Below are 19495 nucleotides of genomic sequence, written 5' to 3'. Positions count from 1 at the left end.
AGCCGGGGAGCCGCGGGGATACTAACACAGAAACAACACCCGGTGGGATGTAACGGAGGGGCCAGTCCCCGGGCAGGCACAGGAAGCTCTGAGGGGGGCGAAGGCTCAACATGTCGCTGTCAGTTTTATAGCGTTCTCGAAGGGCCGCGCTCCCCCACACCCCAAGACCTCCCCGTCAAGAGCCAGCTACACGGACACGGGTAACCACCACCAAAACGCCGTACGGAGTGGCCTGTTTAAGAGATAACGGCTTCTCGCCCATTCCGATTTAGTAGGGGGAAAACATCTTCTCCTTGACGTTAAACGCGAAAACGAGAAACACAACTAAGCGCCTCAGCCCGCTCACAACCCCCACAGCAGCGACTCAAACAAAATGGCGACCCGGCGCCCCCGCGAGGTACCATGGGAGAGCCCAAGAGGCGGTGGGGAGGGCCGGGAGCACCGTCACGTGGGTACCCCCCCTTCCCGCCGCGCCGCGGTGCAGGCTGGGAGCTCCGAGGCGGTGGCGCCAGGAGGGACGGTGGCGGCCATTTTGTGTCTGCCTCGCTCGCCTCCGTGGAGAGGCTGGTGTGGGCGTTGCGGCTCAGGAGAGAAGAGCTCGGCTGTCTCCTTTCTCTGTAGGTTGGGGGTGCCGCCGCCATGGGCCGTAAGAAGAAGAAGCAGTTGAAGCCTTGGTGCTGGTATCCTTCTGTGTGGGATGAGGCGGGTGTGGGGAGCTGGGTGGGGGAGGGGAGCGGAGCGGCCTGGCCCGGCCCGGTCGGGTGTCTGTCCCGTCGCGTCCCGTCCTGTCCCATTCGCCGCCTGGCTCCTCGCTCTGCGGGCACGGGGTTCTTTTCTTCTCTCCACCCTCGTTACGGTTTGGTTCCGTGCTTGGTCGTGTTCCATTTCTGTGCTCCTTAGTGCTGGGATGGGGCCTGGTCCGTGCCCTTCCTCTGCTTCCCCCCCCCCCCCTTCCGCCTCCTCCTCCCGCGCGGCCTAGTCCGCCCGATCCCGCTTCCCTCGCTTGAGGCCTCGGCCTCACGTCCGATCTGTAAAGCCAGGGCAGGCGGCAGCTTCTGCGGCCGGCTGTCCCCGGCGCTCTTGTGGCCAGGCCCGGTGGGATTGCCGGGGACGTGAGGAAAATGGAGAACGGTCTTTATCCCCCGGGGGGAAGGATGTTAACGGAAGAAATCTCTGCCTCTGATAAATACAGTTATTCAAGAAGAAGTGGGGCAGATGTGGTTAAAAGAGACTTTTTGAAAACTTTTTTTGGGGGGGGAGGGAGGTACTTTCAAATTTGTAATTGCTGCATCAAAGTCACATAATTTCTCAGGAGCCGGAAGTACTGGCGGATTTTTCTTAGATCACTCCTTCAGTCCTTCACAATCTGCTTTTTGTTGGGGGGTGATTACAGATTTACCGTTTCTTTCTCTAAAACGTTTCTGGCCAATCTAAAATTGTTTAATAAAGGAATTTATAACCTGCTCTGAGATCTTTTACCGTTTTATGTTGGAAGGCATCAGTGCTTCTGTTTGAGATACTAATATATTTAAAGTTTTGGTAGAAGTGAGGGACACATTGTGTTAACTAGGAACAGCTGATAAATAACAAACGTGTATTTGTCTTATTTAGGAAGATATGTGTGGAGCATTTGCTGAAATATTAATGCTGACCTGCAGACAGGAAATACAGTTTGCCTCTTCTGTCACATAGTTGTCCAGAAGGTTCTTTGCTTAAAATCTTTCTGTTTAAAAACAGAGAATTCTTTAATGACTGCAGTGAATTATTTGGTGCCATAAGAATTGGTAGCTGGATAACTGAAAAGGAAAGGAATTTTTAACTAAAACCTTTGTTCTCTTTTATAAAATAGGCACTTTGAAGTATTTGGCATAACTGCCCTTTTGTGGATTTCAAGTCTATTTCTCCATTAATGCTTTAGCAACTTTATTTTAATGTACATGTGTGCAGAGAAGCAATGAGTCCACTTAGAAATAACTAGGACTTGAAAAGCATGTGTCAAAGAATATGGAATCAAATGATGATTCTGATTGCCTGCACACATCTTGCCGGTTTTGTACCTATCTAAAGGGAAATGCTGGATGGTGTGAGGGGGAGGTTTGGTTTCAGACATCCATGAAGTATTTGTCATGCTTTGAATGCTCAGAGATGCTTTCTGTGCTTTTTCCTTTTTTTTGCTTTAGGAAAAATTACAGTGATGCTCATTAGCTTAGTGTTACATAGAAGGTCACTTTCAGGATTAAATGTTTCCTTGACAGTCTTCAATAGGTATTGTAACAGGGATTTTGATGATGAAAAAATCCTTATACAGCATCAAAAAGCAAAGCACTTTAAATGCCATATATGTCATAAGAAACTGTATACAGGACCTGGTTTAGCTATACACTGCATGCAGGTAAGAAGTTTTAGGCTTACATAAGCTTTTCTTAGCAGTATCTAAAATTGGAATTAATAGTGAACTTAAAAAGGTGGTAGGTTTGGGGCTTCCAGAGTCTTAAAAACTGATGAGAAAAAGACAGCAATGGTCTGTTTCCAGAACAGGAGTTCTGCTGTGTCAGCAGTCATATGGAGAGTATGCAATAGAGATCTCTGCCATCACTTTTGGGGTGTAGGAGGAGTGAAGGAATTGTATTGTCTTGGTGTTCAGAAGACAAGTTTATATAAACTGGTTTTAGAAGCTAATAGTAGTTAACAGTGATTAGGAAGCACATGTCTAGAAAGTGCTTGGCCAGAGAGATTCTTCCCATTAAAGATGTTCCTTTTCTATCTTGAAACTGGCTGAAGAACACAGAGGATCTAACCTGAACTGTGGTCAGGAGGATTTTTAACTTTTTTTTTCTTTAGGTACATAAAGAAACAATAGATGCTGTTCCAAATGCTATTCCTGGAAGAACAGACATTGAACTGGAAATCTATGGCATGGAGGGCATTCCAGAAAAAGATATGGAGGAACGAAGGAGGTTACTTGAACAAAAAACTCAGGGTAAAGTGTAATCTAGCTAGTTATCTGTTATTTTCTGAGTCTGTTTCTTACTGATACTAAACTGTGTGATACAGGACTTGCTTCTCAGAAGAGTAAGGGTTGGGTTTAATGCATTCTTTAACTGCAACTCTAGACGTTTGCCAGTTGAGAGATATTATTCTTTTCCCTTTCAGAAGTAGCTGCATGCCAGTGCAGCTGTAACAATTACCTAATTAATATGGGGATGGTGATTTTATTTTTGAGGGTAGGGGGAGGAAAGGCCAGGGGTGATACAATTGCGATGCCCAAATATTTAGATTTCTTTGCTGTTTAAGTACACCTTTGTTTGAACTGCTTTGGCTTATTCTGGACAGTGTGAGACTGACCCATTTATGTTGAGGGTCATTATAGTGTGAGTCACTTTCCTTCCCTTTATTATTTATATGTATAGATAGGCTCACTTAGTTTGTCTTTGTGATTCGATGAATTTTTGAACACGCTGATAAAATTTGAATTTTATTATTTTCATTCCAGCTAGAATACCCCAGATAAAACGAATTTTACAGAATATAATTTGTCTTCAGTCTGATCATATACATTGTACTCTTTAGCAGAGAGCCAGAAAAAGAAACAACAGGATGATTCTGATGAGTATGAAGATGATGAATCTGCAGCTTCAACTTCATTTCAACCCCAGCAAGTTCAGCCACAGCAGGGGTACATTCCCCCAATGGCACAACCAGGTTTGCCTCCTGTGCCGGGTGCACCAGGAATGCCTCCAGGTGAGATGATGTTTTAAGATAGTTACTGAATAGCTGAGTAGAAACACAAATTGCTGCTTGTATGCTGGAATAATAATCTGCCTTTTCTAACACTGGGTGTTAGAGGTCACAAAATAGTTTCAAGGTGCACATAAGCAGTTTCTTCATTTTCTTCCCCCATTCTCTGTGTGCATACACATCTTCCTTTGTGAAGTAGATTAAGATACCTAGTGCTTGCACCTAGATTGAAGGAATATGGTAGTAAGACAGATTAGTACTTTAAACATAAGTCTACCAATGATACTTGTTTGTGGTATCTTGTAACAAGATTTTGGAAACGGCAGAAAGGCTGCCATATACCTATAGACTGCTAACATAGAACAGGCAGTTCATACACAGGCCACAAATATATTGAGTAAAAAATTTTGATCAATGACAGTGAGCGAAAACTGGTCTCTTCTCATTATATTTTCTGTAATGATAAGGAAGGCATGATCTTTGGAGACTAATAAGAAAATTTACACAGACTTGCAGGAACGAGAACAATGATTCTGAGACTTGCAGATAATATTTTATATTGCGTTGTTTGTAAGCTGTGTTATTTCAAAAAACCAATCTTTTAGAGCTACCTGTAAAGCATTTATCCAGTCTAAATTTATTAGATGAGATTTGTTAGTGACTGTATGTTGTTGCTTAAAATTTATTTTTCTTTTAAGGTATACCACCATTAATGGCAGGCGTTCCACCTATGATGCCTGGAATGCCTCCAGTTATGCCTGGAATGCCGCCTGGGTGAGTAGCAAGAAAGACTTAATATTACATGTTCATACTGTGCATTTTAAACTGCCACAGAAAAAGTAAAGCTAATTAGAAAAATGTACGTAGGGACCTGTGAACTCTGTAACCTTAATATTGAGACTAACCAAAGAACTGGATGGCTGTAAACCAACATTAAAAATATGGCCAAACTGTGAGTTTATGTATAAAGTATGTTGCCTTTCTCCTAACTTTATTGACTAGTAGTATAGTAATTTAAAGTTCTGTTGTGTTGGTTTAGAGCCTTCTGTGAACCACTGTTCCTTTGTATATTGTACATATGTTGTGCATCTGGTTATCAGTCATCAACCTAACAGGAAAAAAATACTGAATAGTTTAAATTTTTCTTGTATTTTGGGCAAAAGTAAGATGTTGGTTTTTATGTTTGTTTGGGTTTGACACCATACCCTATCACAATGTGTTTGGAAAATCACAGTTAGATTTTTGATTTTGTCATAAATTTTCACAGATTACATCAACAGAGAAAATACATGCAGTCATTTTGTGGTGGAAACATGTAAGCATCTCATTAATGTAATTCTAGGTACATTCATTATGCCATTTTATGTCATGTTTTTGATAAGCTTGAAATTGTCTTACTGAAAACCTCAAGTACTGCCTACGAACTTGTGGAAAATGTTAGGTTTTGTTATTATATAATATCTGAAGTTTTTATGCTTTATCTAAATGAATATTACAAAACTATATGTTATGAGAAATGCATTCTATAAAATAACAAAATAGACCCTTAGGGACTTACAGCCTCTCTTGAATCAGGGTACAGCTCCATGTGCTCAATCCTTAGCCCTGTAGGACATACTGCAGGAACTTTGCTTCTAAGTTTTAAAGTTCACTGAGGTGAAAGATTGTTCTCTTCTGAGACATAAATGTTGTTTTAACAGTCTTTGAATTTAAAAACCATGTCATAGTGGAACATCTTGTGGATGCTCATCATGAGTGTAGTTTTTCTGGGTGGAAACTGAACAGAATTTTATCAGGCTTGCTGGTGCTTAGTCCTCCTTAAACACTTTGTTAACTTCAGGTGAATGTAATGTCATCTAGTGAAAGACACAAATTAATTTGCCAAAAATTCACTGCACTTCCTTTTCTGTGAAATTTAAAGGGAGGGTGGTATGGTATTACGTTATGCTTTTCTCTAGTTTGGTCTAAAATTTTGCTTACTTAACCTGATGATCATTTTGTTTAAAAATGAGCAAAGAAGAATTAGGACCTAGGAAGCAACTTTGTTTTTAGTGTGACACTAGTTCTAGCACTATCCCTGCAGTTTCTCTGAAAGTCATCTTTCTGGTGGCAGCAGGCAGTGGTCAGCCAGCACTTTTTTTGGGAGTCTAACAGATAGTTGTCAAAATGGGTGGCAAGACTGACTTTGCCTTCTCCAACCATTAACCCAAAAAAGGGGCGATGGTACTATGTTCCCAGTCATTACTGCTTCTGCATTGGTTGTTCCTTTTGTAGCAATGGTAGACAAGTTGAGAATAAAGGGTAGCAGTTTGCTGTACAGAATGAATGCTTGCCCATTTATGATGATTTGTTTTGATTTTGAAACAGCAATGGTGAAGGTGTCTTGACTTTGTCATACAAATAGAAACTACTTCTTAGTGGGGTTTTGGTATGCACTTGGCTGCTACGTATCTACTTATCATACTAACTAAAGTAATAACCATTCCTTTATTTTGTTTCCCTAATCCACCTTCAAGTGTCTGGAAAAATTTAAGCAAACTTAAGCTACGCTTGGGTTTGTTCCCTGTAAAAGAATTGTAACATATTTATGTATAGCTTCCCAGTGTAAAAGCACTTAGTGTTGTAGATAGCTTATTTTTATCAAGTTGCAGCCCTGTGCAGGAGGAATTTGCTTTTTTTAAGGGTTGTATGTATGGTTTAGATGGGGAACATGTATTAATTTGTAGTGTGGTTTAGTAGGTAAGGATAAAAGGAGTCATTTAGATGCCACCTTTCTGTTAGGGAAATGCAGACCAATTTTTTTCTCCAGGTATCAGTAGCAAGGGGGAAAAAACCCAAACAAACCTGTTTTTAACATGAAGGAAAAATATGCCATAGTAAGGACTGCTCATTTAAAAAATTTCTTTTTAAATCCCACTTTTCTATCCTTTAGTGTAGGGAATATTTACTGTAATTGAAACTCCAGAAGCTCTCTTACCCTGTGGTCTCTGCTCTGTTTTTATCAGTATTTTGTGGCTAGTTCTACAGATTTGGGTTGTCTGCCATTCACTAGAGGAAGGAGAATGTTAAAATAATGTGAGGGTGCTATAACTAGAAAGAGACTTGTAGTGTCAGAAAGGAGTAATAGTAGATGTACAGTGATTTTAGTGTGATTGGAGTTAGCTGTTTTTCCTACTTTCAGATTTTCTTGAGTGTACTGAGAGCAAGGTTCTTTGAACACTCTGCTGAAACTAGTAGCCTGAAATAGGTTTCAAGAGAGACACCAGTTCTGGAAATCTGATAATAGAAGAAGTGAAAGTTTGAGGAATTAAAGTTCAAATAAAAAGTGTGGGGGGGGGGGTTCTTGGTGTGGTGTGTGTTGGGGTTGTTTTGTTTTGGTTTTTTCTTGTGGAAAAACATTTCTAACTATGGAGTCAGCTGGTTTTGAATTGCCTCTGTTGAGAGCTTCTTGAAATTATTTACCATAATTTTTTATCATATACAGGTATGTGCCAATTATCTTAACAGTTTATCATGAGTGTTTATACCAGTGCTCATTTTCCATTTAATAGGATGATGCCGATGGGTGGAATGATGCCTCCTGGGCCAGGAATACCACCTCTTATGCCTGGTATGCCACCAGGTAGGTCAGGGTTGTCAAACTCATACTATGGTGTGAGCTAAACTACATTTATTTATTTCCACTGAGATTTAGGATTTATATAAAGAATATGCAGACTTATGCCACCACCTTGGTGTGGATTGATTGCCACAGAAGCCAGTCTTGTGCTTTTGATTATAAATAATTATTTGTGTTTGGTACCACTTTGAAGGTCAAAAATAGAATATAGTTTTCTCTTCCTGTTGTACTTTCTCTGGCTTTTGTGTTGCCTAGTCTCTCTTCATCCATTTTTTTAATGTCCGTGGCTGCATCTGGAAAATGGTAATGATTGAAAATGTTGTGGGAAATGAGAAATACCCAAGTAATGAATCTGCTGTGTGAAGAAACTAACTGTAATTTTGGTCTCTTACCATAGCTAGAAGAGACATTTCTCTTGTGCAGTTCGTAAGCAGCCTTTAAGTTCTGAGAGTGTCCCACCTGACCAGCAGCTATGCTGTGATGGCTTGAGATTTGGTGGTTTGCCCGTATTTCTCACTGGAGGAGGAAGCAAGCCACTAGGACAGTTACAGCCTAGTTCTGCTGCACAGTAATATGATGGAACCCATGTGAGCTGTTAACTTCTCATCTCTGAACCTCTCCTAGTGCCCTGCACGTACAAAGTGCATGTATTGTGATGGTACACTACAAAAAGTAGCCTTGTGTCACTGTTCCACTGTGCTAAAGACCCACAGCAAGGCTGATCTGTGTTTTGGTCAAAGTTCTGATACCATTCATAATGGCCGCATCTTTTGGATTTTGTAACAGTCTTATCCATGTGCTTGGCAGGATAGGCGCAGTGTGTTGGAAACAGTTACTGCATTAATTGCGTTGATTTATTGAGAGCATAAACATCGCTTAAGCTCTAGTAGAAAGCACAACTTAGTTCAGTATTGCTCTGAAGTGTTTGAGGTTACTGCCTATGCAGGGACATTTATTGGTGGCTGCTGACATTACCCTTTGTCATGTTTTATTTTACTATTGCCTTAAAAATACGCCTTCCTTGTGGGAGAGTTTGTTCTAAGGAACACTGTGAACAGAATCCTCTAAAGGAGTATTCTTACTTCCTTCAGCCTAATTTGTTACTGGTTCTTTGGTTTGTAGGTATGCCGCCGCCTGTTGGGCCTCGTCCTGGGATGCCTCCAATGACACAAGCACAGCCTGTTACAGCACCGGGCATTCTTAACAGACCTCCAGCTCCTGCTGCATCGGCACCTACCCCCCAGCCTCCAGTTACTAAACCACTCTTCCCAAGTGCGGGGCAGGTAAGGTGTCTCATAGCTTGGAATCTACTGTTACATTCTTCAAACTGCCGCTGTGTCAACAGTGTCTATTCTTCCTTATTGAGGAGGCTCAAGAAATGACTGGTTAAGTTTCTTGCTTGTGTTGATCCTTAAGTTTAATTCAGTGTAGTGCTTGAATGAATTTTAAAAGATTCTTTTGTTTGTCTTACAACAGCCATGAAACCAGACAGAAGTTCTGTAAGCACGTGGGGAAGAAAGGAGTAGGCAAAACGCTTCTTTCTTTAATCCCTTTAGTTTGTCGTTAATAAGGGTGCTTTGGGTGGGTGAAGGGATGTGTTAGTCACCTACAGGAATCTGATTGCATAGAACTTTACCTAAAATTTCCAAAGTATAAATCTTGACATGACTTGTTCTTTCCTATTCTTTTCATAATGGGCTCTTTACCCATAGATGGACTAATGTATTCTATAGTCTTGTTAAACTGGTTAAACATTGCCTGAATTAGGAGGTTTTTTACTTTAAAAAGTTTATGAGTAAGTTAAGGTAGTAAAAAACTGTTTAAATGTTTTGGGGAGGGAAGTGGGGAATTGATCATGGCTTGTGACCTCTACCCTTTGATTGCACTTGTGTATAAGACCTGAAGTTTTTACTTGCTTTCAAGTATGTTGCAGAAACCTTCATAGTACTATTTGCATTTTGGACTTCTGCGGGGAAGATACTCGTTTACAAAAACACAGTCCTTTCATAAGAAAGGACTTAGCATAAGAAATCCTTTCATCTGGATACTTTCCACCCATTTGTTTGGAGACTTTTCACTGTTTCCTTTCTTTTATGCTACAGATGGGGACACCTGTCACAAGCTCAAGTGCAGCTTCCTCCAATTCAGAAAGTCTGTCAGCATCTTCTAACGCTCTGTTTCCTAGCACAGCACAAGTACGCAGGAAGTCACAGTTAAAAACCAATTGCTTTGCAACTTAACCCTTTGGACCGTTCTGTAAAATCTAAAATTGACTAAACATCTTCAGATAATTTCTGCTATATTCCTGATTATGTTTAGCTGGTAAAACTGCAGAGTCCTTGATTGCGAGTTGCATCTTACTAGAAATAAGCATGTTAAAGTGCCCAATTTTTCTTAGCGCGAAAGAATGAAATGTTACATCCTGGTTCTAAAGGGTTAAAAAAGCATGAAAGCAGTTAAATGCATTTTAGTGGGCAGTGGTTAGCTTGATGCATGGTGAAGGCTTTTTAGTTTATGTTGTTTAATATGGTACATAATAATGTAGGGAACTTTGTAATTTGCATTATGTGCGAAAAATGGAAATACTTTTTGTTTGGAAAGTTCAGATAATTGTAAATGTGCAGTGACTAGAAACAAAAGCATTCTCTCATAACTAAAGCTTGCTTTGGATATTGCTGCATCTTCAGAGAAAACCTGGTAAAGCAAATTTTTCTTGTCTTAACAGTTAATTTGAGAAAAAAGTAGGAAAGATGAGATGCTGGAATCTGTAGTGGACCTCATATCTGCCTTCAGTTGATTCTTCATTAACAAGCGAGATTAAAGATCAATAGAGAGACAGTACTTTGTGAAAATATTGCAGTATTTTTGTAGAGAGAACGCTTAAAAGAAAAACCCTGACACAATAGAGCTTTCTTAAGTATTTAATTAAAACATTTCTTAAATATCTAATTTTAATGAATACTAACACTTTGAGCTGTACTCTAAACTAATGGTTGCTAAAGTATGCTAATAATTTAGCAAGAGAACAATGAATTTATACTTACAGGCTTTTAATAAAACAGTGATTCAGGAAAGATTTAGACATTTACCAAACTCAGTATTTGAGATAAAAATTTTGATAGGTTTTTTTTGTTGTTGTTCTTGTTCCTTTTTTCTAGTTGTGGCTTTTGACCTGCAAATTTTAGACTTTCCAGTGTGTGTGTGTGTATATATATGTGTATATACTGGGTTTTATTTTGTCTTGTTTTCAGTTGCTCTAGTATGCGATAAGGCTGAACTTTACTTTTGTCAAGCTTGTTTTAATTATGTGTCTCACTGGAAGGTTTCAGAGGTCTTAACAGACATCATTTAAGTTTTCTTACGCTTTGAGAAATAAATATTGATCTACCTCTGTGTTTCACAGGCTGCAGCAGCTGTTCCAGGTCCAGTTGGTACTGATTTCAAACCTTTGAATTCTACACCTGCAACAACAACAGAACCCCCAAAACCTACATTCCCTGCTTACACACAGTCTACAGCCTCAACCACTAGCACGACAAACAGTACTGCAGCTAAACCAGCTACATCTATAACAAGTAAGCCTGCTACTCTCACAACAACCAGTGCAACCAGTAAGTTGATCCATCCAGATGAGGATATATCACTGGTAAGTTAAAATACTTTCATTGTCTTACTGAAAAATGCAATTTATGCTGATAATGGCTGATTAAATAGAATTTCTTCTGTGCTCTACATTATGCATATTTTAATAACAGTGAGAGTGCAAACTGCAGAATTAATGTAACAGAACCATTCATTGAGAAGACTTCCTCAGTTGCAGAGTGATGACTGGCATATTGCAACGATCCTGCTGCAGATCTAAGCCTTATTTTTGTTGGTGATAGGAAATTACTCAACCTAAAATATAATTTGGACATTTTCTGCATGTTAGTTAACCTTGAAGTTAAATAGATACAGCTAATGAGTGTAGGATAAAAGACTTAACAGTTTGAAGTGGTCTTGGTGCTGTTACAGCCATCAGAAGTACAGAATTTATGGATAAAACAAATGAACCTTAATTTCAGTTTGGATATTTAGATTTGTGTTTGGCTCTTTTGTCTCAACTTGTTATGAGGAAGAGGCTTTCTTCAGCTGAGGGAGGAAGAGAATTTGTGTTGCATGCAAAATGCTAGATTGGCCAGTATTAATACAGTAACTTTGAAGGAAGGGGGAAAAATCCAAATGCTACTCTGTAATGTTACTAGTAGCAGTCTTTGAACTTGGAAGGTAGTTGAAATAGTTCAGTCCCTGTAATCTATTTTGTTACACTTTTATTTACTTTGCTTTTGCTGAGTTTTAGTCTTACAATGTGTTATGGTTGTCTGTTCCTGGTTTTAGGAAGAGAGGAGGGCTCAGTTGCCTAAATATCAGCGTAATCTTCCTCGACCAGGACAAGCTTCCTTGGGTAATCCACCAGTTGGACCAATTGGAGGTATGATGCCACCACAGCCAGGAATTCCTCCACAACAACAAGGAATGAGACCTCCCATGCCACCTCATGGTAATCATAAGTTTCCTAGCTTTCTTTTCTTCAAAAGATTTGTCTTTGCTATAAACTTTTTTAAAACTTGAAGTGGCATATTCTGGTGGGGGGAGGTGCGTGTGTGAAGCTTTTCACAAAATGCAACTTCTGCCCATTTTAAAAAAAAAATAAAAAATTCTTTGCATCTTAAATGTTCTATTTGTAGGTCAGTATGGTGCTCATCACCAGGGCATGCCAGGATATCTTCCTGGAGCTATGCCTCCATATGGTCAGGGACCTCCGATGGTGCCCCCTTACCAAAGTGGACCTCCTCGACCTCCAATGGGAATGAGACCTCCTGTAATGTCGCAAGGTGGCCGCTACTGATGCTACTACACACGCTCTAATAGGTTTGGAGATTAAACCTTTTCTCATCTTGTGCTGTTAATATAGCCGAGCTTCCGTCAATTAAGGCTTCATTGTGACTTTAAAAAAATAAGTATCTTCCCACATGCAAGGAGCTATTGGACATTCTTATTTTACACGGGAAAAATTATTTGGAATAATAACAGGAACTTTTCCTGATGTTGCAATTTATACTGTATGGCTTCTTTTTCATGTTTCATCTAGGTTTTTAGAAGTGAAGTATAGTAAATATGGTTCGTTAAATTGTGAAGGCGCTGGAATTACATGAACATACCACCTTAAAGGCAAGTTCTGTAACATTATGTTGCTATTTGTGAAATGATGCCTTCACAGCACTTCAAGTGCTGTTGGACTTCATGTCCCCAACATAGTTTGGTGAGGGCTGTAACTGTTCCCAACTACTTGTACATTTAAGTCCGAACTTGTAACAATATTTAATGTATTTAGAGTTCCTCCTGTTTCAGGGTTTAAGTAAACTGACCCACTAAGGTCGTGTGACTTTTCTGTACTGTTATAAACTTCATTGTAATAAAAGAAGAGAAAAATTTATATGCCTTTTTATTCATGACCAGCTGTGGACAACTGCCTGAAAGGTTTGTACAGATGCATGCCATGGTAGCTATTGGTGTAATGAACATGGTTATTGGTGCTGTTTTGATAAAATCTGAATTCCTTGTTCTAAAATTAAGTCAATCCTTAGCTGCACGTCTGAGTAGACAAAGACCTGTACACTTATTAACTGACTCCTCAAAAATGAGGCTGCAGGAGGCACATCTTAATTCTTGCTTGTAACTTTTCTTAATGCATATGTTTCTTTATTTGTGCTTTCTTGTCCTCAATAAATTTTAAATGATTTCTAGTCCTGGCACTTGTAGGATGTAAAAGTGATTGCTCTAAGGATGCATCCTGGTGCCAGATGTGTCCTGTTAGTTCATTCTTCGACTGACTCTTTTTAATTTGCAAATGCATATGAATTTCAGGAGCCTTTTAGATGAAGATTTCTAGAAGCTTAGGTGCATGTCACATGGGTGAGTGACTTCCAGTTGATGCTGTATTGAAGTTGACCTGCAAGAGAAAAAGTAGCTTGACCTTCTCAGTGTATAAAAGAGACAAGAGGGGCAAGAGTAATATGTTATATGCTGTATTTTTACTTTAAATGTTCAGAATTTCAGATCTCAGCAGAGCCTAAAAGATGAACCATCCGTTTTGTGCTATGATCAGATGTTGGCTGAGTTTCTTGAGCCATTTGATGGAAGTGTCTAGAGTAAGAGACCTTTTTATCAGGTCTTCTAATTACAGTTATCAAAGAGAGGCCTTCCCCATATGAGTTAGCCATTTACCTGTTTATAGGAGTAGAGTGATAAATTACTGTCAAGGTTGTAATTCTCTGAATGTCTGACATCACTGTGTAGTGTGCTATATTTCTGATAAGAACGAAAATGTAGAGGGAAACTTTTTGGGGGGAAGGGAAGTGAGAGCTTCTCTGGTCTTTTCACAACAGGGGAAAAAAGGAGTGGTGAATTTTTCATTTGCAGGTCAACTTTAAATACATGTTCCAGCCTCAAGCTTTATCTGTGCAATTTAATTTATGGAGAGACGTTCTTTTAGGGTAGGTTAGAAAGATTATCAGCATTTTTGTTATCAGTTTGTGTTCCATACATGTTTTTGTAGATGGTGGAGGTTTTTTTCACTTAATTATAATACTGAGCATTTTTGCTCTTTTTCTTGGAAGTCTTGGGGTTTTTTAGCTGCACTTAAGTACTTCATGTGGCTTTATTCTGTACTGTCTCTTAATAGTATTTTAGCCGTACTGTATTTGTGGACTACATTGTCTCTGAGGTTCAAACATGGGGTCATGGAATGGCTCATAAAAGCACCAGAGCATCCAGTACACTCTAATTGTAGCTGAATGGCCTTAGTTTAACCGTTAAGAATTGTCAGGCACTTTTTCTGAAGTATTAGCAGTTTTAAGACCATAACTCCAAGCCTCTGTTGAGAAGCAGTTCTCTCTGATCACTGGTATCTACTGATCACCTGTCAGATGTGCAGTATTTGGCTTGCAGATGTGCTGAGTGGGCCTTGATGTCAGATCTTTTGTTAGCTCTTCATCTTGCTTTATACATAAGTCTAACAGATAAAACTGTTTTGCTTAGGCAATGCTTTTATACTGTGTTTTTCTTCTGTTTTTCTTTATCTAATAAGGATAATGACAAAACACTGGAGGGATTTTTACAGTGTCTTACATTCATCCTTTTTGTAATACTACACATAAAATTCATACAGTATAAATTGATCTTAACTTCTGCTTTTAAAACTATAGAACTTGCTTTTTCTGAAGATCATATTGTTGCTGTAAGGATGCTTTGCCCTCTTGCCCCTAGTAAAGCAAATACCTTCTCCCTTCGGTGTCTTTCACTGGTATGTTGTTTTCAGACCCCTACTTTTCCTGGGATAAATACTTGAAAACCTTAGTGCATGTACTGTTAACTCAGCATATTCTGCAAGTTGTATTAATTAAGTTTCCCTCTTTTAAACAGTGAATGTCTCATTGTTCTGATAGTGGTACCATTTTGTAGCTAATACTACGTAGACTTACAGCTTGGATGCATTTTAAGATTGAACTTTACTTAGTAGTAATGTTATGATAATCCCTCAGCTAAGTACTGCCACATATTATTCATATGGTACTCTAATAAGCTTCAACCAACAGGTGAACAATTTTTCCATGATTTCTCATGTGGATACTTATTTTCCTGCTCCTGTCATTTCTGTGCTGTAAGAGCTGTGATGTGGCTATCTTGTGTCTCTTGTGTGTACTCTTCTGTAAACAGGCGGGTATTTCAGTGCATATGTTGTCTGTTGGTCCCCTCCTTCATTTCTTTGGATACTGCTTCTTAATGTTCAGAGAGTTGGATTTATGGTGCATTTTCCCAAAAAGAAGAAAATTACTTTGAATGTAGTAATTGCTTGTATAAAGACTAAGGCTTGGTTTACAGTACAAAGTTTGACTACCATAGTTGTGCCAGCAAAATCCCTAATGTAATGCAGCCATGCAGACAGTTTTTTTGCTTTAGTTAATCTCTCCCTGGAAGGAGATTGCAGATGTCTTTATGGTTACAGAAAAGCATATCTCTTTTATATCTGTTGCACGACTCTAGTGATATAATTATGTAGGCAGAAACTTTGTATTTCAGTTGTTGCCTAAATTATATGGCAGATTTTGTAGTAAAATTAAAACTTCAAAGTGGATTTTGATCAATCTTTAAATTGGAAAGTAATGCAAAAAAAACAGACTACAAGAAAATGTTCAGACGCAGGTGGGAAAATGTTTAGCAAAATACTTAGAATTTATAGCATCTAAGACTTGCTTAAGAGATTCTGAATTATTTTATGCATGGTCTCTCAGTATCATTATGAGAGGCTGATCTTGTATCTGCTGATTTTTAGAGCAAAAGGGATGAGATTGGCATGAAAGGACCTTGGAAAAGCCTGGGCTAGTTTTTCAGAAGTCTTGATATGACTGCTTCGTACTGCCTTTAAAATATCTGCCTTTGGCAAAGGTTGCTTTAAATAAAATCTTGAAATTAGCTGGCTTATGTGAACTAAAAATTTCTTCTGGAACTTCTGGGGTTTTAAAATTTTTTTTTCTTTCACAGATGAGATTTTTTTTTTTTAGGTGCTGATAATAAATTTGAGGCTGGGATGTATATCTAATAATTTCAGTGGATAACACTTCCTCGCTCTGTGCATGCATGGGAGAATATCAACAAGCTTCTAGAAACATATCAGCTGCATCTGCCTTCTATGGTTTCTGCAATTATTTTAGTGTATGGAGCTCTTGAACAGTACTTAGAGAGACCTGTCTAACTTACTTTCTTAAAATTGAATGGAATACATAACCTGCAGTTATTTTTATAGGAACCAAAGAGTTCTACATACAAGATAAACAATAAAATATCAAGATTACTTCAGTTTTATAAACAGCAAGAAGGGCATTATGACTCTTCAGTTAAATTGAGACTCTGATATACCAGTCCATGAGCTGGGGCTGCAATTTAAAATGGTAACTAATGACACTTAAAAATAATAGTAAATGTCTTAATAATTGTACTGGTCTAGCTTCTACAAGGTGAGGGTGAACATTTTCAGTGGCTGATGGAATCTTTAACTCTACTTTTTGTGAACTAGTACAGTAAATACTATCAGTTATGGGAAAAATGCCCCAAGACAACTGACTTACGTTCCATTGATCAAGATACAAAGCAAAACAGACTGTCCAATTCAGAAATAGCTACCAACTGTAAGAAGTTTTGTTCAGGCCTAACAAAATAGGTGCTATAGTAGTAATTTTCTTTTGTTTGCTTGATCACTGGAATTTTGTTAACTTTGAATGCATGTCTTTCACTTAATTGGGTCATGTTTTTTCTAAAATTTAAATTTTTCTTCTTCCTATAGCCCTGCCATAGGACAGGCTGAGGCAGAGTCTCAGTGTTGCCCTGTTCAGTCTGAGGCAAGTGGGATTTATTTTATTCATTCTGGGGGCTTTCACAGCTTTATGGCTGTTGGATATTTATGTCCCCAAACTTGCAGCAAGTTTGGTGAAGGCCCCTAAATTTATTTTAATTTAGGTTTTTTATTCTCTTTTGGTAGATGGGCTCTATATTAATATTTATCTTTTTATTATCGTGTTTTTAAGAGTCTTAGGGGGAGGGAACATGTTTTAAGATGTTCGGGTACCTTTTCTCTTAATGGAACGCGTTTCCTTCAAAGCTGCTGAGGTGGTCCTTCAGCCACACTGCCCCTTCCCCCTCTTCCCCTGCATTGCATTTGTGCTGTATTTGTTTTTGGTTTTGGTAATGTGACTTTGTGTAGTCTCTAAACTAGTGGCATGTTAATATCAACTGCTAATGTTTCCTCTTCTGGGGAGATATAGCTACTGAAGTGCTTAAAATACTTAGGTTTTAACTAGTAAGTGACGTTTATAGTCACAAAATTGTGTAGGCTAAATTACAGAATACAGTTTCTTTGGAGGAAGTTAAGGTGCTAATACTGCTGCATATGTGAGCTGCACCACAACAAATATTAATGTAGAGCCCTGTGAAGAAATAGAGATTCAAGTTGGTAAAGTGGAAAAGAAGAATAAGAAATCAAAGCTGCAGATTTTTCAGTTTGTCAGTTTCAGGGAAGACCTTCTCATCAATGTCTCAAATACACCAAACTTCACAATATTTTGTCTATTGCAACAGTACTGAAAGTCATAGCACTTTTTTGAAACCTTGTGGAATTCTGTTGCGTATTCAAAATTTGCTTAGGTATATGCTTATGTGAAGTTCCTTCTTTCACGCAGTGACCAACAAAAGATTCAACCCTTTGTGAAGAAAAATGAGCTTTAGTGTTGCTGCTCACTCTGTTGCAGATATATTGGCTTTGAATGCTTGAGGTTGCTTAAAGACAACTTCAGCTTCAGAAGAAAAGGTTTTGTCCAAGGAGGTCTTGCAGCCTATCAGCAGTGACATAGAAAATTAACAAATGTTGGAGTCAGGTTTTATAACTACTTTAAATTTTTGAGATCTTATTAGAATTTGTTTGTGGTTTTTGATGAGCATAGACTGTGTTTCATTTCTTTGAGATTTTGCTAAATAATGACCCCCAGTGTGATTTCCAGTTATTTTAATTAAAGGATAGAGTTGTAATTCTTAACTTAGTTACGAGTGGATTTCCCATTCCTGTTGTACTCTTCTTTGTTTGTACTCTGCCCTTTGCATTTTTCTGTAGAAGGCCCCCCTGAATCGTCAGTTTTCCAGTTGGACTAGACATGTCCTCTGTTAACTGTTTAAAAAATGATTACTGAGCATGGCGTTGCTTTTCTAATTCTCATTATCGTGCTACCCTAGATAACAGTGAAGATGAGAACAACACTTCAAGATACACTACTGCAACTAGTATTTGTTTCACATATTTAGTCTATAGAAACATTTGGCTTAGTTCTTATTTCCCTAGAATGTCTAAGGAAACCATTTAACCAAAAATAATATGCAGTATGGCTTGTACTTCTTGCTTTAAGTATCTGAATCTCTTAGAGACTAATAATGAAAAGTAGGTGAATTTCAAATGCCTGATACTGAACTTTATTATCAGTTTCCATTTAAGACTGATGCAGCACGAGGTAGTTTTTATCCAGCTACTCATATTCAGCTTGTCATCAAGCACACAAAGCTAATAGTCAGATACGTATGCTGCTTTGTGTCCAATGGAGTACCCTACTTAGATCCACACTTGGGTTGTATCTTATAAATTGATACCCTGGTGAGAGCTAAAAGTTTTTGAATTTGGAGAAATTGCTTTGATCTGTTTTTGTTGATGATAACTAGGTTTGACATGTTCATGGAAAAAATGTCTCCAAAATGCAGTTTCTGTTTTCACTGTCATTGTTTAAGCTCTGTATACTAATACTTCGGAGCAAATGAACCATTTCTTTGTGTTTTGGCATGTTTTGTGAGCAAAACATAGCATTTCTCAGCACCGCATTGCTATAGATTTTTTTTTTCTTGAAGCTGCTTTTAGGCAATTCCAAGAAGATTAATTTCACACTATCTACTTCTGAAAGATGCATTTGACATTAAGACAATGCCATGAGTATTACTGTATGAATTAAAGGGGGGGTTGACTCTGGGTTTTCCTGATATGCTGCAAATACTGCTTGTAATTTCTGGTGGGTAGTTCACACATCCTTCACTTCCATCCTTTACATTCCTGTCCTTTCTGTAAGTCTCTAAAGGACTGGACAGGACAGGTCTTTTTTGCTCCCTTCTTGGGAGTTGGTAGCTTTAGCAGATTACATTTGTGTTACTCTGATCTGTTAGCACAGACTAAAGTTTGTCCTTAAATTTGCAGCAAGTAGTGATGTGCGTTTTTCTTTTGCTTTGTGTTCTGTACTTAAAGATACGTGTGCAAGTGCTGCTGTCTTTCTAGTCACAAGGATGCCATAATGGCTCTGTGCTTTTTGCTGGGAGTATCTCCTCAGCTGTTAGACCAGCTGGCCTGTCATCTCTTTAAAGCAACTTGTAAAATTCTCATCTAGTGCAAATGGTTCATATTTTGCTCTTTTTATGAAATTGTTAGTGACATTTTCCTCCCTGCCTCTTGTGTGGATCTAAGGGGGATAGTTAAAAAAAAAAAAAGTACACTGTAAATGAGATCTCTTTGTTTTG

At 38.6% G+C, this 19495-nt stretch overlaps 1 protein-coding gene across 5 annotated transcripts; it reads left to right on the top strand.

The window, feature by feature from the left end:
- Positions 1–152: 152 nt before the first annotated feature.
- ZNF207 (zinc finger protein 207) lies at positions 153–19466 on the top strand. Of its 5 annotated transcripts, XM_010578643.1 has the most exons (12): positions 154–680; positions 2266–2392; positions 2842–2980; positions 3571–3741; positions 4437–4512; positions 5006–5053; positions 7290–7360; positions 8480–8640; positions 10761–11003; positions 11735–11897; positions 12085–12268; positions 12489–19466. In XM_010578643.1, the coding sequence occupies exons 1-11, from the start codon at positions 640–642 to the stop codon at positions 12243–12245; spliced, it is 1401 nt and encodes a 466-aa protein (XP_010576945.1). In that variant the 5' UTR covers positions 154–639; the 3' UTR covers positions 12246–12268; positions 12489–19466. The 5 variants fall into 5 exon arrangements, with proteins under 5 accessions (XP_010576946.1, XP_010576947.1, XP_010576945.1 ...); XM_010578644.1 differs by having other exon boundaries at positions 153–680; positions 3574–3741; positions 12085–19466; XM_010578645.1 differs by lacking the exon at positions 5006–5053 and having other exon boundaries at positions 153–680; positions 7290–7390; positions 12085–19466.
- The last annotated feature ends 29 nt before the right edge of the window (positions 19467–19495 follow it).

This window comes from Haliaeetus leucocephalus, unplaced genomic scaffold, assembly GCF_000737465.1.
Source record: "Haliaeetus leucocephalus isolate CR32 unplaced genomic scaffold, Haliaeetus_leucocephalus-4.0 Scaffold646, whole genome shotgun sequence".
NCBI classification, from domain to species: domain Eukaryota; kingdom Metazoa; phylum Chordata; class Aves; order Accipitriformes; family Accipitridae; genus Haliaeetus; species Haliaeetus leucocephalus.
Note: the sequence above shows the minus strand (reverse complement) of the source record. Positions and strands in the feature narration are given on the sequence as shown.

Coding starts and splice junctions, on each gene's coding strand:
- ZNF207 (XM_010578643.1), top strand. CDS start 640: ATGGGCCGTAAGAAGAAGAAGCAGTTGAAGCCTTGGTGCTG. Junction 681..2,265: donor CAGTTGAAGCCTTGGTGCTG/GTATCCTTCTGT, acceptor AGTCTTCAATAG/GTATTGTAACAGGGATTTTG. Junction 7,361..8,479: donor TATGCCTGGTATGCCACCAG/GTAGGTCAGGGT, acceptor TTTGGTTTGTAG/GTATGCCGCCGCCTGTTGGG.